Genomic DNA, 24,375 nt, shown 5'->3' with positions numbered 1-24,375 from the left:
TTCTCCTCGGCCCCAGCTGTCCATGGGTACTCCCGGCTATGGCCGTTGGGAGCTGGGAGGCCAAGGCCTGTGCACCCTGCTGAATCATCTATAATGTGGGCTCATGAGCGTGCCTGGCTGCCAGGTAGCCTGATGGGTGGCCCTGGAGTGGGCCACTCTCTTCCCTGCTGGCAGAGGATGGAGGCCCATGGTGGAGGTGCTGTCGGCACAACTGGGGAAGACCAGGGGAAGCTCCCCAGCCAGGGCTCCCCTCCTCCCCTCCCCAGGCAAAAACCGGCAGAGATGCCAACGGAGGCACACAGGCAGTCATGCCGATCAGCGCTAAGCCTGAGGCCTTTGGGCCTCCCCATGCCCTCATCCCCCGCCACCCGGTGCAGAGGATAGAGCGGTTGGCAGAGTCCTGAGTCTGAGTCTGGGAGCTGACAGCTCCGCGCTTCCTTCTATGGAAAATCTGCTCCTCCAGGCTGCCGGGCTGCTGTTACATAAACATCTCTGCCGCCTCCAGGCGCCTCCTCTCCTGGGGTGCTGACCCCAAGATGTTACCCCAGGACTGGAGAAGTGAGGCCAGCTTCTGGGGGGACGCAGCAGGCGAGGGAGGCTCCCAGCAGCAGCTAAGGGGCGGGACAGGCCGCCTGCACCGGCTGTTCCCAGCGTGCTCCATACTTGGCAAGAGGTGTGCCAGGAAAGTCTCACAGTGGGGTCAGGTGTGAGATTTGCCCCCCTTCTGTGCCTCCTTCTGCCACCATCCTCTGGGGTTTTTGCAGTCCTTCCCCCAGACCCCCAGAGTCCTGGGTCCCTCTCAGCTGTTCGGTGGACCCCCAGGGCATGCATCGCCCTCCTACTCCAGGAGGATCCCAGGACTTGCGCCTTCCGCCATCGCACTCCCCATCCTGTGCTGGGATGGGGAGGGGGCGCTGTGTGTCCCTGGCACGAGGCCGTGAACTTTGCTCAGGGACTATGGCAGGCATTTTGGACTCCTGGCGCTTAACCAGGCTTGGCACCGGGTGCCCATGTCTGCCATCGTGGTGGAGAAACAACTCAGCCGGAAGGAGCACGTGGGAGGGGCCACGCCGGCGCCAGCGGCAGATCCGCCGGACCGCTTGTGCTTTCCGGGGCCACCTTAGGCAGGAGGAGGACCGGGAGCGTGCAGATGCGGGTCCCCCGGGGCAGCGGGCGCGATCCGATCCGCCTGCTAGGCACCGGCCCCGGGCTGTTCCCTCGGGACGGCCTGAGTCCCTGGCCAGAGGCCGCAGCGCCCCCATGCCTCAAGGTCAAGTGCTCGGGCAATCGCGGCCGGGGGCGTCACGCGATCGATCCCTTAGGCGCCTAAAGCCGCGGCTGTGGGGCTCCCGGAGGGAGTAAAGCCACCGGGCTGCGGGCGCCCCCACGGCTGGGGGACCCTCCCAGAGCCCACTGACCGGACGCGGGGTCCCCCAACGTGGCCTCAGCTGCTCCCCGCCCGGCCTAGCGCAGGTTGGACGCGGCCTCGCCTTCCCCACCCCGCCCAGGTCTCCACTGCTTATTCACATGCAAATTATCGTCGCCAATTGTCGCCGAGCGCGGCAACGGCCGGAGCCGGATCCTTCCGCAGCCCTGGCTCAAACTTTTGGCCTCTGAAAACTTTCAGACGAGAAATAGTCCCTCGGCGCCCGCTCCCGACCCACGCCGCGCTGCAGGTGAGGGGCTCAGCTCGCGGGGGCGCAAGCCGGACGGGGCACGTGGGCCGGAGGAGGCCGCGGGGGGCGCGCGGGAGGTCGGAGGGGGCGGGCCTCGCGGGGGCGGGGCCTGGGGCGGGGGCGGGGCCTGGGGCGGGGGCGGAGCGCACCTCGGTCCTGAGCCTCACTAGTGCCTCGGCCGCGGGAGGGAGAGCAGGGGCGCAGGGGCGCGGGGCGCGGGCGCGAGCGTAGCGAAAGAACGAGGCGGGCGCGGAGCCCGGCCCGGGAGCCCGCGAGAGCACAGCGCCGCCCGCCAGCGTGAGAGAGAGGCCAGGAGCGGCCGCCGCAGCCCGCGGGACCGTTCGCCGCCCGTGTGCGCCCCCGCCCCGCCGGCCAGCGCAGAAGGCCGCCGCCCGGGCACAGTGGGCAGCCGGGGGGCAGGCATGCCGCCGCTCCTGGCGCCCCTGCTCTGCCTGGCGCTGCTGCCCGCGCTCGCCGCACGAGGTAGGCGCCCGCCCACCCGCGAGCCCCCACTTTCCTCGCGCTTTGGAAACTTTGGTGGCGCTCGGCGCGCGCCTCGCGTAGCTGGGAGCTGGCGGCGGGGAGGCCGGCGTGGGGAGGGAGGAGTGGACGGGCCCGTGCGTGGGGTCCTGGCGTCCCCGTCGTGGGGAGGACCGAGCCTCCGCTTGTCCCCGCGTTGGGGACGGACGCGCGCCGCCCGTGCCTGGAGCCGAGTGGGGAGGCCAGCGTGGGGTGCGGGGGCCCCGGAGGCCCTGCCCTGGGCCGCCCCGCACCCGCCGCTCGTGGGGCTTGCCGCCGGGCGGCCAGGCAGGCGCACTGCCTACTACTTTTCGATTTGAATCGAGTCGGTTTTGGTTTCCTGTTGCCTCTCCGGGCCATTTATCTTCTTTCTTCCTCGCCTCTGGCCCACGCCAGGCGGATGTTGGGGCGCGGAATGTGGGCTCTGAGGCGCCGCGTTCGCCTCTGCTGACCCGCGCGGTCCGCTTGTCCCCGGCTCGCGACCGCTCCCCCCGCCGGGGCCCCCCAGCGCCCCTCAGCCCGGCTTTTGGTTTGGGGGAGGGGTTGCGCCCGGCCCCGCTGAGCCCGGTGGGACTTCACTTTCCTTCTGCTTTACGGAGTTGAAGTTTGGAAATTTTGGGGGCAGAGAGCGGGACGCGGGTGGGGGGCGCTCACAACTCTCCCAGCCGCACGTCGAGGGGGGTCTCTGGGGAATCGAGTGATTAATCTGCTCTTTCTCGGAGAGTCGGAGGTGAGAATATTCCGTCCTCTTCCAGAAAGTGCGGCTCTGTCACACCCCCTCCCCGTTTCTCAGCCCCCTTGAGATGGGGAGGGAGGGGCTGGAGTTATTGACCCCTTCTCGAGATGGGGCGGATTCCTTCCGAACGAGGCATCTTCATTCCCCTCCCGTGGGCATAGGGGGCGGCCCCTGGAGGTGCGCGCCCGCGGGAGCAGGTATTGGGTGTCGGCGGAGGCGGGGCCGGCTCCCCGGGGTGCAGTCCCCGTGCCCCTGGAGGCGGCCCCGACTCCACAATGGGCTGCTCTGATTCCGAGGCCGCGGCCGGCGCTTTGTTGGCGGGCGGGGCGGCGGGCGAGCAGCTGTCGCATTTTCCCACGGGCGGGCGGGAGATGAGTGTGGCCACCCGCCCCCCCCACCCCCCGCGTCCAGCTCTGCCCCTTGTAGAACGGGTTTAAACAGAGGCAATCTCGGCGGCTGGATGGGGGCCCCTGCCCTGCCGGATCCTTCGGGGTGGGGGGCAACGCTTAGGAGAGGAGCCTGCCCTGTCTCCGCTTCTCCCCCACTGCACCTCAGGCCGCCCCACCCGGCCTCAAGCAGGACGTGTTCCCACTGCTCCCCTTCCCCCCAGTTCTGACTTACAGAACTCTGGGCAGAATGTTGATGCCCCTTTGGTTTCATGGAGGGTCTTACTGCGGACCTCTGCCCCAGCAACCCATGACACTGAGCAGAGTGCTTCTGGGGTGGGGGGCGGGGGGCGCCCCTTGGCTGGGTGCAGGTCCCACTCCCAGGGTAACAAGGGCCTTCGGTGGGGGTGCGGGCGAGACTGACCTCTCTTCTGCCCTGTCTAGGCCTGCGATGCTCCCAGCCCGGTGAGACCTGCCTGAATGGCGGGAAGTGTGAAGCGGCCAATGGCACGGAGGCCTGCGTGTGAGTACCACCCCTGCGGGACCTGTTGCTTTGTGGAGGGTAGAGCCCCTGCTTTCTGCAGCGGCGCAGGGGACAGAACACTAGGCCATTGTCTTCTGGAGATGGCCCAGAGTCTGGGCGAGGTCACGTGATGACTTTTATTGGACAAAGTCTGGCAATTACTTAATCACCCGCAATTATGCTGCGTGTGGAGCTGGTCTGGCTGCTGGGGGCTTGGGCACTCCTCCGTGGGCCGCCTCAGTCTCCTGGGGCACTAAGTGGGAGTCCCAGTACCCCAATTCTTCAAGTCCCCCAGAAACAGTTGATCTGCCAGGGGGAACTCTGGACCATTTATAGAGAGGCCGAGCCTCCACCATGCTGCCAACTTGGGGCACCTTCTCTGGCCAGGTGTTGCCTCCTGAGCTGGTGATGTTGCCTGCTCTGGACAGGTGGTGATGCCTGGGTGGGTGATGCCTCCTCTGGGCACAGGTGATGCCTCTTGAGCTGGTGGTAATATCTCCTCTGCATGGGTGATTCCTCCTCTAGGCACAGACGATGCCTCCTCTGGAAAAAGGTGATGCCCTCTCTGGGTGTTGCCCCCTCTGGATGGCTGATGCCCTCTCTGAGTGGGCGATGCCTCTTTCAAGGAAATTGACTCTCCAAAATCTGACCTACCTTTGGGCTCTCTGTTTGCTCCAGCTGTCTCCTCTCGGCCTCAGGCTGGGGCTGGGGAGGAGAAGGTGGAACTCATGTTTTGTCGCAGGATGTGGGGAAATTCTTGAGTCTGGTTTCTGTCCTGGCATCTGCAAATTCTGTCCCCAAAATCCTGTGGCCCTTCTGGTCTCCCAGCCTCAGATGTAAAACGGGCAGGAGTGGCTGGGAAGTCCTGGGGAAGCGGCTGCCTCCAGCCTGCCTGTGAGTGCCAGCCGGCTGCAGGGAGCTGTGCTGCTGTGGCCGACGCCCTTAAACTTGAGTCCATCCCTGATGAGAATAACGAGGAGGTGTTTGCTTGCTGGAAAAAGAGTCCTCCCCGCCCCACCAGGAGCTGCAGATGAAGAAGTGGCTCCCCAGCCAGTCTGCGCGCCCTCATTCCAACTGCAGAAGGGCCCATTCCCTTGACAACCCCAGCCCGGCTCCTGCCTGCGCGAACTGCGCAGCCTGTGGGCAGCGGCCCCCGCCCTCCCTGCATTGAAGCCAATTAAGCAGGCCTGTGAGCAGTTTAATGGACAAAGCCGATTGTGTCTTTGTCAGACACTAATGAATGCGCACTACTTTTTTTTTGCTTTTTGGGGCCCCCTTCTCCCCCTGCAGAAGCCGCACGGACGCTTGATGCCCTAAATCTTGTTTCCTTTCATTCAGAGCCCGACAGCTGGGATCCAGGGAAGTGCAGCCGCTATTGTTGGGGGAGGTGGATTAATGCCGTGTGATTAATTATGCGTGGCTTCCCAGAATGTATAACCCCCTGCCCCGCTACGGCGCGCCCGGCTCGGACTCTGCCTCTCATCCATGCGGGGCCCTGGGAGAAGCTTCTTGCTCCCGCAGGGGACTTTGGAAGGGTGGGAGGAGTGCCATGCTGCGGAAACTGGGGACCTGTTGCTGCTTCTCAGCAGCCCTGGGAAGGAGGCATGGCCTAGCCCACTGGGGTCTGGGATTGAGGTCTTCCCCCGGCCAACGGGCTGTGCTTTGAGGTACAGATTGCTGCAGTTCCCTAGGGTCTGGGCTGAGACCCCACCACAGAGCCACAGACACCAGTGTCGTGGGCTCACTCTCCCACTCCCCAAACCTGGGATGCTGGTGAGCTGTTTCCAGCCCAAGCCAGGCCACTGACCAGGACTTTGGTGCCTGGCCTTGTCCCTGACATGGGGGCCTGGCGCCCCCTCCTTGTTGGCGGGAAGCCTGCTTCAGTTTGGCCTGACAGGCAGCCGGGCTCAGCCCACAGAGGCCCCATTGTGCACACCCCATTAGTCCAGTGAGAAGATGGGGCGGAAGCGCGTCTTCAAGCTCTTACCTCTGGGCTGCAGCTTTGGAGGCCACGGCCATGGCCTGGGCCAGGCCCGGTGTGCGGAGGCTCAGATCAGGGTCCACACTGCAGTTTGGGGGTGTTGCAGCCACTCTGGGGAAGGCCCTGGGCTCCCTCCCTGGGCTTGAGCCCCACCCAGCACACTCTCCTCAGGCGCCCCGGCTTCCCGTTCCTGCTCGTTCTTCTCAGAAGGCCCCAGGCGTTCTGTCCAGGAGTTGGCCAGGGCACCTGAGGGAGGCCTGGCTCTCCCAGCAAGGGGAGAACCCCACGTAGTTTCTCAAAAGCGTCTGGGGTTCAGGCCCCTGAAGCCCTGCCAGTCTGCATGCAAATCCCGGCCCCATGGTGTCCAGCTGTGACCCTGGAAATGGCTTTGACTTTTGGTGCCAGTTGCTGCCTCCTCTGTGGAAGGGGCCTGCCATCTTAGTACTGAGTGAATCATTTCTTTCCGCCCCAAAGAGAAGGAACCTCCATGGGAAGTTGCCAGTCAGGCGGTTACAGGGCTCAGGGTTGGAAAAAGTGGTTTTGTCTGTGCAAAATGCCTTCCCAGGAGGTCGGAGTGTCACTGTGGCCTGGTCAGCTGGTGGCCAGGTAGAAAATGCATGGCAGCACATGCTGGTGGGTGGAGGATGGTGGCTCTCTGGGCAGCTGCTGTGTGCAGTGTGGCCATGGTGGCTGTGGTCGGAGATGGTAGCCTTTTGAGCAGGCCTAGGAGGTCACTGTGGTCCTTGGTTCTTCCCAGGCCCCCTTGTCAGCTCTGTTGGTGTGAACAGGTGGTACTGAAGAGGGCTCCCTGTGTTTTCCTTCTGTTTTGAGGATCGGGTGGGAAGAGCTGCAGGGACCCTGTCCGTCTGGGTGAGCCTGTATCTGTGGTCTGAGAGGCTCTCCCAGGGCTGCCTGGGTCTGGGCTTGGTGGCGAGGCAGAGGGTGGCTAAGATGTTGCCTGCTGATGACAGAGTTAGAATTGCACAGGACCTCTTCCAGGTGGGGAGAAACTGCGGAGGGGCGTCAGACCCGGCACCTCCTGGAGGACGTCCAGCCACCTGCTGGGTGGTGGGCTGTAGCTCTGGACAGCCTTGTGTCTGAGGCCTGGCCCGGTCCCCTGCTAGCTCCAGGACCTTGGGTCATCAGGTCATGCAAGCCTCAGTTTCCCCAGGGTGTCAGCCAGGCTGATACACACTGAATGTCTTGATGGTGCGTGAGGATGGCATAAGAACCTCGTGAGAGGCCCCTGGTCAGCGGGCCTTCCCTCCCCGCCTTTTGCCATTGGCTGACAGTGCTGGTCTCCAGAGCCTCTTCCCCAAGGGAATGAATTTAGAGAGTCCTGAAGGTGCTGCCTGGTGGGCTGGGCCTGGCACTGCCTGGAGACGGACTGGCAGGCTCGGGGGAAGTCCGTTTCCCAGGATGGCTCTGGTTCGCAGACACGTTTGAGCGCCTGCTGTGTGCTGCCTTCCGCTCCAGGCAACGCCCAGTGGGGACAGGGCAGACACAGCCCCAACTTCCTTGGGGTTCACTTCTCAGCAAGGGGTGAGAGAGGCACCTGGTTCACATATGGGACATGTTGGGGGTGGGCTGGCCTGCAGAGGCCAGGCATAGGTCCTGGCAGCCCCGTAAAGCTGTCCAGACCAGGCACAGGGAAGTAAGAGGAGGAGATCCAGAGCAGTCACCGAAGGCCCCAGGGTCACGCAGCGGTGACAGAGCTCCTACCAGCCCTGCCTCTCTCCTTCTCCTAAGCGAATGTCCCTAACCCCAACCGTGGCCCCAGCCTGCCTGGCCCGTCACTTCCCGACTACTAGCAGGACTGGGGGCGTGGCTTCCCTTTAAAAGAGGAGGAAGGAGGCTGGGGCGGGAAGTGACTGGGCCCTGCCATGAAGGCCTGGGAGGCTGGGGAGGGGTGGGCTGTCTTCTGTCACCCGGTCTGGTTGTTTCCATTGACTCACTTGCCTTGTCTTGGGCGTGGCCAGGAGAGGAACAGGTTAATTCTACTCCTTGCACTCAGGAGGCACCTGCTTCTGCAGCACCTGTTCTTCAAGGGCACCAGGGTTAGAAACACATGTTTAAAAACATGCAGCGTCCCAGGCGGGCGGATCACTTGAGGTCAGGAGTTCAAGACCAGCCTGGCCAACATAGCAAAACCCCGTCTCTACTAAAAAGACACAAATTAGCCAGGCGCAGTGGCCCATGCCTGTAATCCCAGCCACTTAGGAGGCTGAGGCAGGAGGCTTGTTTGCACCAAGGAGACGAAGGCTGCAGTGAGTCAAGATCACGCCACTGCACTCCAGCCTGGGCGACAGAACGAGACACTGTCTCAAAAAAACAAAAATCAGAAAACAAAACCACACAGTGTCAAATAGAAAGTGTCACCTCCTGAGACTGGGGAGACATCAGGAGCAGGAAGGCCTAGGGCGGAGACCTGAGTAGGAGCCTGGGGTGAGTGTTCTGGAGGAAGCGGCCTCCTTGGGGCAGGGCCTGCCCCTGAACAGCAGCCAGCACGTTTTCCATTGAAGAAAACAATTGTAGAAAAGAGAGAGAGAGTGAGACAGAAAGCAGTGCCCCTGGTAGAAAGAGGGTAGGGCAGGGCAGACAGTGCACACCGGGAAGGGCTTCCACAAGGCAGAGCTGGGTGCAGGGACCCCCAGACACGGGCAGACTGGAGACCCCACTGGCCTCCTTCCCCATTCCCTGCACCTGTGATGGGCAGCCGTGGCCACCAGGGTCCACTGGGCAGTACCAGGCTGGACCAAGGGACTGCACCCTTTGCTGTGGGGAGGGGACCTTTCCTGTTTCATGTCTCGTCTATAAATAGTGCAAGGATGTGGGTTTGCAGTCGATGGGGCGTCTAGCTTGCCTTCCTCAGTAATGCAGTGATGACAGCTCCATGCTCAGGACGGCCGCTGTTACCCAGACTCATAAACCCCTGGCAGACAGCCGCCCACCCTCAGGTGTGGCTAGTGCCGTTTTCATCCCCAGCACGCAGGTGGTAAAGCTGCAGCTGCAAGGGTGTGGGGATCTGAGGCAGGCTGGCGTCAGCTTTCACCTTCATGTGCATGTGTATCCAGAACTTTCCAGATGTTTCCCGGGGCTGAGGAGGAAATGCCAGTAGCTTTAACGAGCTTGGGGCATCAACCTGTGGGCCGGGATGCGTTTGATGGCCGTGAGTTTCCCAGGCAGTGCCGGGGCTTTCTTCCGTGGGGCCCAGAGCTCTGAGGAGAGGCGGAGTGGGGCTGGCTCTGATGAGCTGTGCTCCCCACACTGTCTCCTCCCTGGGCCTCAGCTTCCCCGTCTGTATGTGAGCCCTCTTCCAACTACAGCCAGCAGGAGCCTGGGTCGGGCTGAAGGCATGGTGGTGGCTGTGGGCCCTTCGGCGTGGGCTCAGTGGTCTCCCTGGCTGGGGAAGGAGCAGTAGCTGTAGGGATAGGAGGGTGGAGGGAAGCCCTTTCCCAAAGTTGTCTGGTTCAGTTCTCCTTGAGGCCCTGCTCCTCCCTACCCTGCTCCCTGGGAGCAAAGGGAGCTAAGGACTAGATTGGGGGCTGGATATGCATATAGGGGTATCCTGGTTGATGAGTTACTCATATTACAAAAATTTTTTTTTATGAGACAGAGTCTCACTCTGTCAGCCAGATTGGAGTGCAGTGGCACAATCTCTGCTCACTGCAGCCTCCGTCTCCCGGGTTCAAGCGATTCTCCTGCCTCAGCCTTCTGAGTAGCTGGGACTACAGGCGCATGCCACTACGCCCAGCTAATTTTTGTGTTTTTAGTAGGGACAGGGTTTCACCATATTGGTCAGGCTGGTCTTGAACTCCTGACCTCAGGTGATCCGCCTGCCTCAGTCTCTCAAATTGCTGGGATTACAAGCATGAGCCACCATGCCCAGTCACTTTTTTTTTTTTTGAGCTAGGATCTCATTCTGTCACACAAGGCTAGAGTGAAGCGGTGGGATCATGGCTGACTGCAGCCTCAAACTCCTGGGCTCAAGCAATCCTCCTGCCTCAGCCTCCAGAGTAGCTGGGACCACAGGTGTGCACCACCATGCCTAGCTAATTTATTTTTTTTTTTTTGAGACAGAGTCTCACTCTGTCACCATGCTGAAGTGCAATAGTGCGATCTCAACTCACTGCAACCTCTGCCTCCAGGTTCAAGCGATTTCCTGCCTCAGCCTCCTGAGTAGCTGGGATTACAGGCACAGGACATCACCCCCAGCTAATGTTTGTGTTTTTAGTAGAGATGGGGTTTCACCATGTTGGCCAGAATGGTCTCGATCTCCTGACCTCGTGGTCTGCCCACTTCAGCCTCCTGAAGTGCTGGGATTACAGGCGTGAACCACCACACCTAGCCTGCCTGGCTAATTTTTAAATTTTTTGCAGAGATGGGGTCTTGCTGTGTTGCCCAGGCTGAAGATGTGACTTGGGAACTGAAATGTGCTATTCAGTGGCATCTAGTACATTCACGGGTTCCTTCAACCACTGCCCAGTTCCAGGCCTTTTTCGCTGCACAAAGCAGAAATGGCACCCAAATACAGTTGCTCTTCCCCACTGCCCCAGCCCCTGGCACCCACCTGTCCACTTTCTGTCTCTGTGAATTTGCCTGTTTTTGGACATTGTGTATGAATGGGATTGTACAGCAGGTGGTCTTTGGTTTCTGGCTTCTTTCACTGAGCAGGATATGTTTAAGGTTCATCTGTGTCACGGCATGGACTAGATTTTAGCCGCTGAGAACCATCGAGGACTGGCCAGAGTGAGACACGAGCATCCCAGTTCTCACATAGTCCAGAGGAGACAGGTGTTGGGAGGGCATCCGGGGTGGCTTCCTGGAAGAGGTGGTATTCACTCTGGCCAGTGTGGCCACCCAACTGCCACAGAGCCCCCTAGAGTGGGTCCTGGCACGTTCCCAGGTGAATTTACAGGACAGCCTGGCATGCCCACAGCTTTTGCCCCACTCAGAACTCCAAGGCAGGTTCACAACCTGTCCCTGAGCCTCACTCGCACCAGCCGCCAAGCCCTTCAGTGTCCCTCAGCCCACAGGAGGACCTGTGGGGCTGCGGTCACTGAGCGCCCACACGCCTGGTGTTGTAAGGATGCAGGAAGAGGGTCTTTATCGAGCATCTACTAGATGCTGGACCCTGGGGAGTGGGTGGGCATGGCAGATGCAGGTCCCCCTGGGCAGGGGAGGAGCACGCTGCTTAAGAACCAGACTGTAGGGCGGCTGGGCTTGGTCACAAGCTGGGGGTGGGGTGGATGCTGTGGGGCCTTCAAGTAAGGCCCACCATGGAGTACCTTCCACACTGGTGCAGACAGGGTCAGCAGCTGGGAGCCCTAGACCAAGGGAGTGGCAGGGGCAGGGCAGTGGTGGGCAGTGAGGCTTTGGACTCGTCCAGGGGCATGCCAGGCATCTCAGCCCCGCCCACTCAGTCTGCCTGCTCCTTGGCCATCCCTTTCCTGGACAGAGCTCTGTGTGGTTGGCTCCCTGCTGTCTTCGGGGTCACCTTGGAGTGACTGACACAGGTGAGGGCTAGGAGCCTGGCTTCCTGCTCTGAGACACGGATGGTGTCCTCGCCAAGTTGTCCTCGGGACAGGGAAGCGCCATGTCCCCTATAGGGCACTAGGCCAGCCTTGACAGCGAGGCCCCGTATGCAGACAGCTGGGCACCTCCTCCTTGTCGGGCAGATGCGTGAGCGTTAGCATCAGGGTGCCTGGCTTCCCCCAGTGGTGGCGGTGCATGGTGAATAGGCGGTCCCAGTGTCTCCGAGGCCTGTGGAATTCTCGGAGGACAACCTCCGCTTGTTGTGTCTTGAGTGCCCCCTCAGCACCCTGCACCTATTGATCCTGGGAGGGGAACTTCTGGAAAGGCCTCACCTCCGAACCCTCACAGGCTCAGGGGCCCATGCTTCGGGGGGTCCTGCCGTCTGCATTCTGAATTGAGCCAGTGCGGATAGACGGGGCCCTCTCCTCATGCCCTCCCTAATACAAAGAGGTGGCTTCGAGTGGGTCCCCAAGGGGCCTTGTGAACCCCCCCAGCTGGGAGACCCTGTCCTCCGAGTCCCTAGCCCCTCAGCCTCAGCTGCATTTCAGAGGCCTGGGCTCTCTGGGGTGGGGGTGTGGCAGTGGTTCCCTGAGGTCTGGCCTGTGTGGGCGCCCTGCTGTGCTCCCTGCAATTTCCTGAAAGGAGGTCTGGGGTTCTGGGGTCCAGTGGGCCTGTGGGGAAGGGACTGGGGTGGCCCTGATGTGCTGGGGTACGCAGGGGAGGCTTTGCCTTCGACACCCACACAGCTGCCAGGCCCCACTGGGGTGTGATTTGGCCAATCACTGTCTGCGAGTGGCCAAAACCGAGGCTGTCTCAGGATCAGGCCAGGCCCAAATGCTGCCCGGACCCTTCCCACAGAGCCCACTGCTGCAGTGGGGGCCAGAGAACACTCACAGCGGCATCAGCCAGCTTGCCTGGGCGCAGGGCTGTTCGGGCCAGTAGTCGCCAGGTGGGCGCTGTTCTCACCCGGGGGGAGGCCTGCCAACTCCTGGGTTGCTTGTTGAGATTTTCCCCCAGGAAAGAGTTATGTTGCTCCTTCTGCTCTGCCTGGCACTGAGGTTGGTGACACGCCCCAGCCTTGCTCTCACGGGCAGATGGGCGAGTTCGTCATCAGACTGTCATCCCTGTTTACGCAGTTCCCTGGCCTGGTGTCCATGGTGTGTCTCTGAAGTGCTTGAATTGGTTGTTTAAAGCTCGGGAAATACCTCTTGAATTGTGTTGACACTGTTGATTTGCGGAGCACAGGAGGCCAGCCTCGCCCAACCTGAGCTGGACCTGGGAGGCAGGTCCTGTGTGTTGAGTCAGCCTGTCTGAGAGGGCAGCGGCCCTGCAGCCTGGGCTGGGCTGGGCTGGAGAAGTAGACTCCCCCGCCCCCCGCTGCGTCCCGAGACCTCTCAGACACGGACAGGCCTGCGGCTGGAGGGCAGCACGAAGTCGATGGTCGCCCTTGCGCCGAGATGCCCAGGCACAGTGGTGGTGGCTCCCGGCCCCCTGCCCCTTCCCCGTCCTTGGGCCACCCAGTCTGACTCATGGCCTGAGCCACCGGCGCCTGCCTGGGGAGCCACGGCGGGAGATCTGGCTTTATTAGAGACGCGTTCATGCCCCATCAAGTCCAAGGGAGGGGACCAGCATATCCTTCACTTTCCCTGAAACAGGTTCCCCTGCAGCCCACACGGTCAGCTTAGGGCGCCTTTGCAGTAGGCTGGAGCTTTTGGCCTGGAATTTTTCCTGCCGGAGGCCCGTGATCAACGAGCCTGCCCAGGAACCAAGGTCCCGAGGAGGTGCCATTGCCTGATCCACACCTCAGATGGGTGTCCCGCCCTGGACCTGGCTCGGGCCCCGACACTGGCCTGCCCTCTCTGAGGCTGCTGTGGCCGCGGCAGGGCAGGGGCCGGGCTTGCTGAGCCGTCGAGTGGGCACAGAGGCTGTCTGGGAAGGTGGTGGGTGGTAAGTGCTGACCGCCTGCACCTGGGGGACAGAAGAGCCCCAGGCGCATAGCAGGGCCGCATGGCGGGGCCCAGGTATCTGCCCCCACCAGTTCCTCCTGGTTTCAGCTGTTGACGAGCGGAAACACAGTTACTGGAAATGAGAGGTCTGGGGGAGCAGCCGGGGCGAACATGTGTGGTTTCCCTGACGCTTTTCAGTAAGATGCTGAGCTCAGGCTGGGGCTGGCTGGTGGGCGGGGGGGGGAGGTGCTGGGCCACAGCCTGCCCATTGGGCCTCTGTTCTCCTTCCTTACACAGAGGGGCCTGGGTTGGTCCTAGCTCCGGGGCACGGCCCGCTGCATCCCTCTCAGAAGGAGGCTGCGCTTATTGCTGTCTGACGGAGAGCCTGGGGGTCGGGGAGGCCAGGTGGGGCTGAGTGTCCAGGCTCCACGTGGTGGCAGGGCTTAGACTGTGGCAGGGTCTGGCCCAGTGCAGGGCTCTGCAGCTCCCTGGTGGCTGGGCCTGACTGGGCTGTGGGTGGCCTGGGGACCAGTTGGGCACTAGGAGCGGAGGCAGAAGCAGGTGGGTGACTGGGGTGGCTGGAAGGCCTGGCCACCCCAGCAGACCTTCCCCTTCCAGGTTTGGGTGGCACTGGGTCAACAGCCCAGGTCATCGGCTTCTTCCCCACGTGGGCTGTGTGACCCTGGGCTGCCGCCACCTCTCTGAGGTCCCTTCCTCCTCAGGAGATGGAAGTGGCCTCCTCAAGGGGGAGGGGCCGTGATGTGTCCCCCGGGGTTCCTGACAGCTCCAGGTACCATCCTCAAGGCTTGGCTGCTGCACTGAATCGTGTCTTCTTTTGAGATGCTGTAGAGTCTTGGCAGCTGTGGGAAGCGTAGCTGGGTCTCAGGAGCTGCACGCCCGGCTCCCCCAGGGATGTGCCATCCGTGCCATCCATGCTTGAGCCCCTCCTCATGCTGCAGGGGCCCCTCCAGGAAGGCCTATCCCAGGGGCCAGCCCCAGCCACAAGCCCTGGGGAGGCTGTGTGGGATTTGCATGAGGTTGTTCGCTCTTTCATCCAGGTCGTGTGGGATTTGGGCGAGGTCCTGCGAGATATTTGGGTGAGGCCACGTGGCACTGGGCAAGGTCGGGCTTATTCAGTGCCTTGGAGAGACAGACGTTTTAGGACCTGCCAAGTCCACCCTGAAAACCCCCCACTCTCCCCACAGGGAAAGGCACCCCAGATAGTCCCCGGCCTGTGCCAGCTGTCCCAGGACACCCTGGTGTCCCCCAAGTTGTGGCACTGCAGGCCCCTCCTCCAGGCGCCCCTCCTCATAGGCCCCTCCCAGGGCTTCGGGCACCTGCTTGCATCCCAGTTCCCAAATGTGCTGTGCCCCAGTGCCCGGCAGCAGTGCTCGGCCTGGGCAGAGTGAGGCTCCAAGGGCCTGTGTGTGAGCCAGGCTGGGTGCTGGGATCCGGCCGGCAGGTGGTGGGGGGGTCCCAAGAGGTGGATTCTTGGGCTCAGAGGCCCCTCTGTGCCTTTCGTCACCATAGAGCGGGGAGCCAGCGGGTGTGATGGGGATGGGTGACCTCCAGGGCCACCACTGAAGCCACCATCATCTGCGGCTGAGTCGGAGGTTCATCTCCAGGGCGGTTTCCCAGGAGAGGGGTGGGAGGACGCAGAGGAGGGCGGAGTCTGCCCCCGGCAGGCCAGGAGCGCTCCTCCAGCAATGTGAGCGTCAGCTTCATCCCTCGTCCACCTGTGCAGACAGCCCAAGGGTGCTGTGGGTGAAGGGGCATCTGTGCCCTGGGCTGGGCCTCTCTCGCCCAGAGCCCCGCCCCCACCGCGCTAGGGTTTTGTGTTTCACTGTCGAAGCTGTAAGGATGCATTGTCTGCCCCAGACTTCCCGGTGCTGGGAGATCAGGTGGTCAGGAGAAACATCCAGACTGTCTGTCCAGTGGTGCTGCGGGTGCGGGGGACACACACCTCCCTCCTCTTTCCCAGGGAGCTTCTGCTGCTACTGCGCTGCCCTGAGGAGCTGCCCTACCCTGCCCCACCCTGCCCCTCCCCACCCCGTCCCGCTCCTCTCTGGTCCTCAGCAGCAGGAGTGGCTCAGAGCTGCCTTCAGACCCGGGTGGTGTGCTGGGCATACCTGTCCATTTTCTCACCTGTGAAGTGGGCCCAGTACACGCCCCCAGGGCGGTTGTGGGGTCCCATGAGACAGAGCTCGGAAAGCCATGTGTAGGTCAGGCCAGGAGGGGCGTGGGCTGTTTCCTTATTCCTGGACTGGTGTGTACTGGACAGATGTCTAGAGCTCCTTCCCCTCCCTGCGGCGTTCTGAACAAGGACAGCTGGACTGGAGCCCGCACCCCCGGGTGTCTGCCCGGCTGGCTGGGGGGCTCACTCCAGAGAACCTGAGCCCCTCCGGGCAACCCCTTCCTGCCATCTCGAGACAGGATTTGCTCAGGAGCAGCGGTGGGAAGTTGCCAAAAGCATGCCTAGCGTCGGCAGGGAGCGCGTTCAAGGAGTCTGGGTTGAGCCCTCCAGCAGCATCGCCATGGGCCTGTCCACTGCCTTCCCGGCCTCTGAGCCACCGTGGGGTGCAGGGCTGGGCTGGGCCTGCTTGGGAGCAGAGGCCTGGTGCGGAAGTGACCATCTGGGCCTCTCCAGCCCAAGAGGTTTGTCCACATGGGTCCCCAGGGGCCATTGGGGTGGCCAGCACCTGGGAGGCCCAGGAGAGGACACACATGCTTTTGGGGGATCCAGGTGGGAAGTTCCCCCAGTGGAGCCAGGGGCCATTGTGGTGACTAGCATCTAGGAAGCCCAGGGAAGGACACACATGTCTGCTTTTGGGGGATCCGGGTGGGAATTTCCCCCAGTGGAGCAAGAGGTGGGGCTCCAGCAGGCATTTTTCACTCCCCACACAGCCTATAGGGCACTTTGGTGACACCTGGCTCCTGGTGCCACAGAGCCTGCTGGCATTTGGGGGAGGGTCTGGCCACATGCCGCCCGGAGTGGCTGCCTCAGCTCTCTGTCTCCACGGGCCTTCCGTCCGTCAGATGCGACCAGCCCTTCCCACGTTGGGTGAGGGCGCCTTGGTGGGGCATTGTTTTCCTGGCTGTGGGAAAAGTGGCTTCCTGGGAGGACAGGTTTTGTCCCCATCCCACCTCCCACACAAAGGGCTTCCCCGGAGCCAGAGAAGGAAACCCGGCCTTCCTGCACTTCCGCCCTTCAGCACATTCTCAGCCATCCGAGGATGCAACTGGGGGGAAAGATTTGCAGGCAAAAGAGCTGAGGGTGCCGGCAACAGCTGTTCGGGCCGGAAAGCCCTGCCCCAGCTCAGACCAGGCCGGCGCAACCCCCGCCCACCCGACTCGGCCTCCCCCTCTGCCTGCTGCTGCCCTCTGTCTCAGGAGCTGCCGCTGTTTGGGGCTGGCCCCTTTTCTGGGCCCCAGCCTCCCTGAAGCCCCCACTGCTCCTCGCCTCCTTCCCTGGGGCCCTGGGAACCCGGGCAGGGCCCCTACTCGACTTTGAGCAGCTCCAGGCCAACGGCTGCAGGGGCAGGGGGAGGCCACAGCTCAGGTGTGACCCCAGGTGGTGGCTGGAGGCAGCCGTCTGCACAGCAGCCTCAGAGTCGTGGTTTTGCGCCCCAACGGTGAGCGGGCCTGGTGGTTCTGGGATTCACGGGGCCCCACAGCCCCCTCGGATCCCTCTGAGCCTGCATCCCTCTCTCCTGTCCAAGGTGGAAGGAAGCTGGGGGCAGAAAGGGAAGAAGGACCTGGCAGCTGCAGGGCATCTTTCAAAGCCTGTCAGCCCCGAAGAGGTGCCAGCCAGCTGTTCAGACGGGTTTGGATGCGGGGTCCTGGCAGGTCGCAGGGAGCTGGGGCCTTCCTTGCTGTGGCTTTTTGTTTTAGGGACTTTGGGGAGACCGGGGAAGGGGCTGTGAGCAGTGAGGCTCCGGCATCTTCCCGAGGCTCCTTCATCCCACAGGGCTGTGCTGCTCAGCTGTTCCGGCAGGACAGGACCCCGGGGGAGCCCCAAGCCCCTGCCCAGCTCATGTCTTAGCAGCCAGTGCCTCCTGGAAGGTGGGTGGTGCTCACTGGGATGTGGGGAACTTGGACTGGCCTCTGCCCAAGTGAGGGGCTGAGGTCTCAGGACTCTCCCTGTCCAGAAGCCTTGGTCCGGGCTAGAGCTGGGCTTGGTGGCCTCATGAGGGCCTGCCTGGGGAAGCACCCACCCCCCCTGTGTCTGGCCTTGTCTCCCCCTCTCCAGTAGGGGGTTACAGTGTCCCCCCTGGCCAGTCCACACAGGGTCCCATTTGCCCAGGCGGGTGGATGGGAGGGCCTGCCCGTGGGCCAGGGTTGCTGGGTGTGAGGCCCACTGTCCATGGTGTGGGTACAAGGCGGCCAGCCTTGCTGAGTCTTAGCAGAGCATGGCAGGATCTGGGTGCCAGCCCAGGAGCACGTGCTGAGGCCCTAGATCCGTGCTGCACAGAGCCCCTTGAGGCTGGGGCAGGTCCTGCTGGTAAGGGGAGGGGTCCCAGGGAGAGCCAGGGGCGGGGCACCCCAGGCTGGGCGGCTCAGCATGGGCTCCTGCAGGATGTGGCCATGGGCTCCCTGGGAGCAGCAGCTGTTGGGGGTGTCTGGGGAGGAGATCACCCCCCTTTATTGCCCCATGAGGGGCCACACTGTTACCAAAGAACCCCTGGACTTTTGTGGCAGGAAGCTGGACCGAGATTGACGGTCAGGCGGGAGGCCCCCAGGAGGACAGGTGGAGCTGGGCCTGTGTTCTCGGCTGCACCCAGCGGCTCTGCTGAGGGCAGGTGGGGTGCATTCAGACCATGATTTTAGCCCGTGGCTCCTCCCCTTCCCCTCCCAGCCAGCCGGGGTGTGCAGGCTGTCCCATCTGCTCTGGGAAGTGCTGCTCCCGTGCACCGGAGAGGCCCCCCACTTTCCCTGGCCCTCCCTGCCCTGGCAGGTGCTGTCACCTGGTGGAGCTGTAGGAAGCCCCCCACCAGGGTCTCGGGTTCCTCTTGCTGGGGCAGCGAGGGCCACGTCACCGACTCCCAGCCCACTCAGATCCAGCTGACCCCACACTCCCACCCTCTGCGCAGCCTCTGCCTGTCCCACCATCCCTGGCCCCACATGACCATAAACTCCTTGAGGGTAGGAGCTGAGTGAGCCCTGCCCCTGAGGAGTCCCTCTGGCCCCTCCTCATTTTGGGGCGGAGGGAACTGTCATCTGTCCCCTGGGGGTGGCAGATGGCCGCTTAGCTTAGAAAGGAAAACAGCACAATTTAGAATCAGTCCCGGGTGAAAGGTCGAGGCAGCATCTGCCTCCTGAAGCATTTCTATGGAGCGGCCCTGGCGGGGAGGGTGGGAGCGGCACTGTGGAAATACTGAGGCGGGAACAAAGCCGGGTGGTGGCAGTGGAGGTGGTGGTGCTGGCACGGCGGGCGCCAGGGCACTTGGCACCCTCCCCTCCCACCTTCACCCACCCCCACTGCCCTCCTGGAGCCCTACCTGCCACTTACCTGCAGGAGCCCAGACAGGACAGGTTGCCCCAGCACTGCCAGGACACTGAGAGTAGGGGATGGGACAGGCAGGTGCCAGGTGACCCTAAGAGGGATGCATGGAAGGCAAGCCCATCAGGACATACCTGGCATGGACTGGGTTCCCGCCATCGGAGCTGGATGACTTAGTGGATAGGGTAGCTCTCGTCTGCTGGGGGAGACTGGTGTTCCCTATCTCAAAGAAGCCCCACGTTTTAGACCCGGGAGGGTCTTCCCACTGCTCCTGATGGGAGGAGATTTGGGGATGGTGTTGGGTGGGGTGTGAGTCACTCGTGGGAGCTGTGGGGCTCCCCGTGGGTGAGAGGGCTGTTGGATACCACCTCACTCAGCCAAGCGCTGGTGCCTGCCTCTCGCTCACACCCACCCACCCGCTGGGACGGTGTTGAAGACAGCATGGCCCCAGTACTGGGGGAGTGGTAAGCGCCAGGGCCGAGAAGGGTTTGGTCACAGGCTGGCGTTTCTTGTCCTGGCCAAGCTGCAGGCCTGAGGTCCCTCCCGCCTTCTCAGGGACGTGTGGCTGCTGTGCAGAAGGCAGGTGTCAGCCGTCTGTAGAATGCTCCGGCTCTGGCCAGGTGGGAGAGAGGTGCAGATCCTGGGCTCAGGCAGCAGGCTGCCTGCAGCGGCAGCAGGGAACCTGACGCAAAGCTACCCCCACACCCAGCTCAGAGCTTCCTCCAGGCTCAGCCCGGCTCCCCGTCCCTCAACACCTCCAGGCCATGGCTGTGGGGCTGGGGCGGGTGCCTTCCCTTCGGTGTCCGATGCCCAGGCTGAGCGTGGGGGCGGACAATGGGCCCTCTCAGCCTGCATTCCCCCACGGGAGCCTCCTCAAGCCTCCTGCCCCGCCCGCTGGGAGCAGCTGCCGCCACGTCCGACACCTGCTCCCAGTGCCCTTTGTCCGGGCGCCGACGCCTGATTTATGGGGCGTGTTTTCCTCTTGCTGGCCCGGCGTGGTCCAGCCTTGTTAACTGGGATGTGTCCGGTTGGACAGATTCTCCCACAGTCCTCCACACTGGGTCCACACTCAGAGTGGGGGAGTGGGACCAGGTGTCCGGGCAGAGCGTCGTGGTCCATTTGGGGACACCCAGTGTCCTGTGACCTCAGGACACTTGGTGGGAGACTGCTCTAGGGGCTGGGGCCCCCGGGCAGCTCACGTGGAGTCACCTATAGCTGTGGGGAAGCCCCTTCGCCCCCTGACCTGTCTTGCCCAGCCGGTCAGCTTTTTCCACTCCTTGGAGCCTTTAGGGTCTGGGAGGCAAGGACCACCAGGTTGCATGGCCAGGCCAACAGAGGCTCCAGCCTGGCCTTGATGACCGAGCGCCCTCTGTCCTGCACACACCCCTGCCGACTTCGTCAGTGGCTGGGAAAGAAAAAAGAGCCTTTTCTCCAAGTAGGAGCTGTGGCCAAATCAAGCCTGACAATGGGGCATTTATGTGGAGGGAGGGCGCCTCTCCTGTGGCCTCGGCCCAGCCCAGCCCTCGGGCTCCTCGGGTTCCCAGCAGCCTCTCCGCCTCAGGGACTGGCCAGCCTGTAACTAGATCTGCGTGCAGCAGGGACCACGCCTGCCCTCCCCACAGGTGCTCAGAGAGGCAGGTCTGTCACTGAGACCCGGTGTGACTGGTCACATGGGGGGAGTCTCATTCCAGGGCTGTGCCGATGACTCATTGGGCTGGCGGGACCCCTAGCCAGACCTGAGTGAACTCCCAGAGCCCCTTTGGAGGGGTGAGATGTGTTTTCTTTAAACCAGTTGCTTTGGGACTTTTGGCTTATGGCAACAGATGGTCGGCCAGAGTGGCCATTTTGCTTTCTCCCTGCCTAAGCTGTGGCCACAGATAAAGGCCTTTAGGGAAGACAGATGTCTCCCGGCCTTTGGGACAGGGGCGTGACTGGCTGCTGAGAAACTCACAGACCCCATCCCCAACAGCCTCCACAAGCCCCTGGGGTAGGGCCCCCCCAGGCCACTGTCACTCACATCATAGGCTTGATTCAAGCCACTGGGTGGGAATAGGCGGGAGAGGCAGCAAGATCTTGGCCGGCCAGTGAGGGTCCCATGTGAAGCTGTCAGCCACACCTTCAGGCCTGGTGCTGGGGCAGGTGGCCGTGGCAACCCAGGTGGGCTCTGGGAGGCAGGACTGTCTGCCTGTACGTCCCATCCAGAGGGGGCCACGCCCACACAGGGCCTGAGCCATGGGTCCGAAGCCTTCCCAGGGTGCTGGGTCTGCTGGGGGCCAGGGGCTCGTTCCGCTTCAGAGGCTTCACCACTGGGAAGAGTGGCACCCGGCTGGTCCCAGACCTTCCCTGGGAGCGCAAGGCTAGGAGGTGAGGGGGCCGGTGATTTGACCCCAGTAGGTGGCCGGGTGATCATGGGGCCTGGGGGGGCAGGCTCTGCACCCATCACTGCAGGGAACAGGTGAGGCCCGGCGTGGTGGAGAAGCTGGACCCCTTCCCTCTCCCCTTGTTCTGTCTGAACCTGGACTGTGTGTTCAGGGTTAGGGGCGGCCTTTGGCACACCTTGACAGGTTCGCAGAGACCTGGCAGCAGGCACTCCTCACAGCACCTCAGTTTCCCCAGCTGTAACATGGTGCTTCTGATCCCAGCTGACGTGCCTGGGTATGTGTTATGAAGACTTGATGCAGAAAGAGAAATGTGTCCAGGGCCGAGTGTGGGCTGAGAACAGGGTGGCCGGCATGCCCAGTGCCATCTTGGTGTGAGACGTCCCATCAGAAAGGCTTCCACATGGGAAGGGGCACAGGAAGCCAGTCCACGCTTTCCATGGCTGCCATCATGTTGATACCTGAAGGCTGGGAAAACCACGACCTTCACTGCTGCCCAAACAATGCCTGTTTGCTGTAGCAAAGCTGGCAAGGGCAGCAGACCTGGAGGCTTAAAGAGCCAGTGTGCACGACTCCTCTCCGTGGCTCTCCACGGGTGTAGACCCAGACCCATGACTGGGCTGTGGACCCAGCTTGGAATATTCTAGTCTGTAGCTTATTCCCCCAATTAGTATTTTTTTTTTTTTTTTTTTTTTTTTGAGATGGAGTCTTGCTGCGTCGCTCAGGCTGGAATGCAGTGGCGAAATCTCTGCTCACTACAAGCTCGGCCTCCTGGGTTCAAGCAGTTCTGCCTCAGCCTCCTTTGGTGGCATTTAGTACATTCCCGAAGTTGTGCAACCACAACATCTGTCTAGCTCCAGAGAGATTTGCCAGCCCTGAGGGAGCCCTGCTAAGCAGGCATCGCACCCGTGCCCCTGCGCTTGCTACCAGGGTGCAGGCGAGGCAGCTGTGCCCGCAACAGGTGCTGAGTGGCAGGGATGCTGGGGGAGCAGGTGGGAACTGACTGCCCTGGCACATCTGCCAACAGCTGCGGCGGCGCCTTTGTGGGCCTGAGATGCCAGGACTCCAACCCGTGTCTCAGCACCCCATGCAAGAACGCTGGAACCTGCCACGTGGTGGACCGTGGAGGCATGGCGGACTATGTCTGCAGCTGCCCCCTGGGTTTCTCCGGGCCCCTCTGCCTGACACCCCTGGACAATGCCTGCCTCTCCAACCCCTGCCGCAACGGGGGCACCTGCGACCTGCTCACGCTCACGGAGTACAAGTGCCGCTGCCCACCTGGCTGGTCAGGTGAGGGAGGACCCACGGCCCGACGGGGGCAGGCCCAGGCCCACTGCCAGCTGCCCATGCAGCTCAAGCTGCTTGGCAGGACCAGGCCTGGGTCTGTGACCCGGAAGTCATTGGAGCCCCTGCCCCAGGGGCCCTGGTCGCCTCCCAGCCCAAGTTGCCTGGTTTTCAGCTGCTGGCTCCGGCTCAACCCTTGCTGTCCCCACTTCTGCAAGACGAGGAGAGCTTCGATGTCTAGGCTCCCCCTGCCCCTTCCTCCTGCCATGCGCTGGCCCTCGCCTATTAGGGTGAAGGGTGTCTGGGGGTGTCAGCTCTGGGAGGAGACAGTGTGGGCTCAGGCCCAAGGCCACCTCTTCCTGCCTTCCCGCTGTGAGGCTTTGCAAGTCACTTGGCCTCCTGGGACCTGTGGTCCTTCATATGCCAAAGGCGACCGGTCTCACAGCAGGTCCTAAGGACCAAATGACATGGCCCCTAAGGTGGAACCCAGGCCAGCACCTCCCGGGGCCTGAAGGGAGGGGAGGCCTGGCCGCGGGGAGCAGGGAGGCCAGCATGACCCTCTTGTCCCTTTGTCCCCAGGGAAATTGTGCCAGCAGGCTGACCCGTGCGCCTCCAACCCCTGCGCCAATGGCGGCCAGTGCCTGCCCTTCGATGCCTCCTACATCTGCCACTGCCCACCCAGCTTCCATGGCCCCACCTGCCGGCAGGACGTCAACGAGTGCAGCCAGAACCCTGGGCCCTGCCGCCATGGAGGAACCTGCCACAACGAGGTCGGCTCCTACCACTGCACCTGCCGAGCCACGCACACCGGCCCCAACTGTGAGCGGCCCTACGTGCCCTGCAGCCCCTCGCCCTGCCAGAATGGGGGCACCTGTCGCCCCACGGGCGACACCACACACGAGTGCGCCTGTCTGCCAGGTACTGCTGCATGGCAGCTGGGGTGCACGAGTCCCTCCCCGCAGCCAGGCCCGTGGGATGGGAACGGGAGTGCCTGGTGCATGGGGAGCCCTGGGAGGGTCCATGGTGCAGAACTGGGAAGGTGGGGCTGGTGGGTTCCCCAGACTGCGTGAGGTGTTAGGGGTGTGTCTAGAGCGGGATGTTTGCTGGGAGGAGGCTTGCACAGGGTCCAGGTGCCAGCCCCTGTCTTTTGAGTTCCCTGGAGCTCTCATTTGAGTTGTAGGATGCCCTGCCTCCCCCACTGCGGGCACCCTGACTTGCGCAACCCTCCGGCTTCCCCTGGAGTGGGGCTGGGGCGGGAGGGGTGTGGGGCTGCAGGCGGGGGGGGGGTGTGGGGCTGCAGGCGGGAGGGGTGTGGGGCAACGGGCTGCACCATCCCTTCCCCGAGCCGTGGCCCTTCCGGCTGTCCTGCTGGTCTCCTGCAGGTGGGGGCGACAGGCAGGCACAGCCCCTACCCGTGTCCCCAGTGGCTCCCCACCCGTGTTGTATGTGGGAGCCTGTTCTGGTTTGACTAAATTTTGCAGCAGCTCTAAAAATAAGGAAGAGGTTTCAAAACCTTCTGCCTCAGTTGCATAGCATGGCAGATAGGTGGGAACGGAGGGAGGGCATTCGGGCAGGGGTGCGGCTGGGGATGCACAGGGCCCCGGAGGCCCACGGGTGACCCAAGGGCTCCCCACTCCCTGCCCAACCCGAAGCTGGCCTGGCCCCAGGGTTGGGGATGCACAGGGCCCTGGCCGACCCACGGGTGACCCAAGGGCTCCCCCACTCCCTGCCCAGCCCCAAGCTGGCCTGGCCCCACAAAGGGGAAGCTCCCAGCTGCCCAGTCAGCTGAGCCCAGCCTCCTCTGCGTGCAGACACCAGGCCTGTGCATTTCCTGCAAGTCACTGGGTGAGCGTGGGGTGGGGACAGGCACTCGCTGGCTGGCTTGGATCTTGGATCTCTGCAGGGCGGGGC

The 24,375-nt window shown here is 62.8% G+C and overlaps 1 protein-coding gene across 4 annotated transcripts in view; it reads left to right on the top strand.

Moving 5' to 3' along the window:
* The first annotated feature begins 1,104 nt into the window (after positions 1-1,104).
* NOTCH1 (notch receptor 1) overlaps positions 1,105-24,375 on the top strand; it is a 50,305-nt gene continuing 27,034 nt past the window's right edge. The window contains exons 1-5 of one of the 4 annotated variants that reach the window (XM_078332195.1): positions 3,245-3,423; positions 3,762-3,840; positions 17,270-17,364; positions 22,208-22,470; positions 23,044-23,382. In XM_078332195.1, the coding sequence (XP_078188321.1) occupies positions 22,311-22,470; positions 23,044-23,382 (499 nt within the window). In that variant the 5' untranslated portion in view covers positions 3,245-3,423; positions 3,762-3,840; positions 17,270-17,364; positions 22,208-22,310. Of the gene's footprint in view, positions 1,677-1,841; positions 2,160-3,244; positions 3,424-3,761; positions 3,841-17,269; positions 17,365-22,207; positions 22,471-23,043; positions 23,383-24,375 lie in introns of those variants that run through there. The other 3 variants (XM_035263311.3, XM_035263304.3, XM_035263312.3) reach the window with 3 other exon arrangements.

This window comes from Callithrix jacchus, chromosome 1 (assembly GCF_049354715.1).
Source record: "Callithrix jacchus isolate 240 chromosome 1, calJac240_pri, whole genome shotgun sequence".
Lineage (NCBI taxonomy): Eukaryota > Metazoa > Chordata > Mammalia > Primates > Cebidae > Callithrix > Callithrix jacchus.
This window is presented reverse-complemented; position numbering and strand designations above follow the sequence as displayed.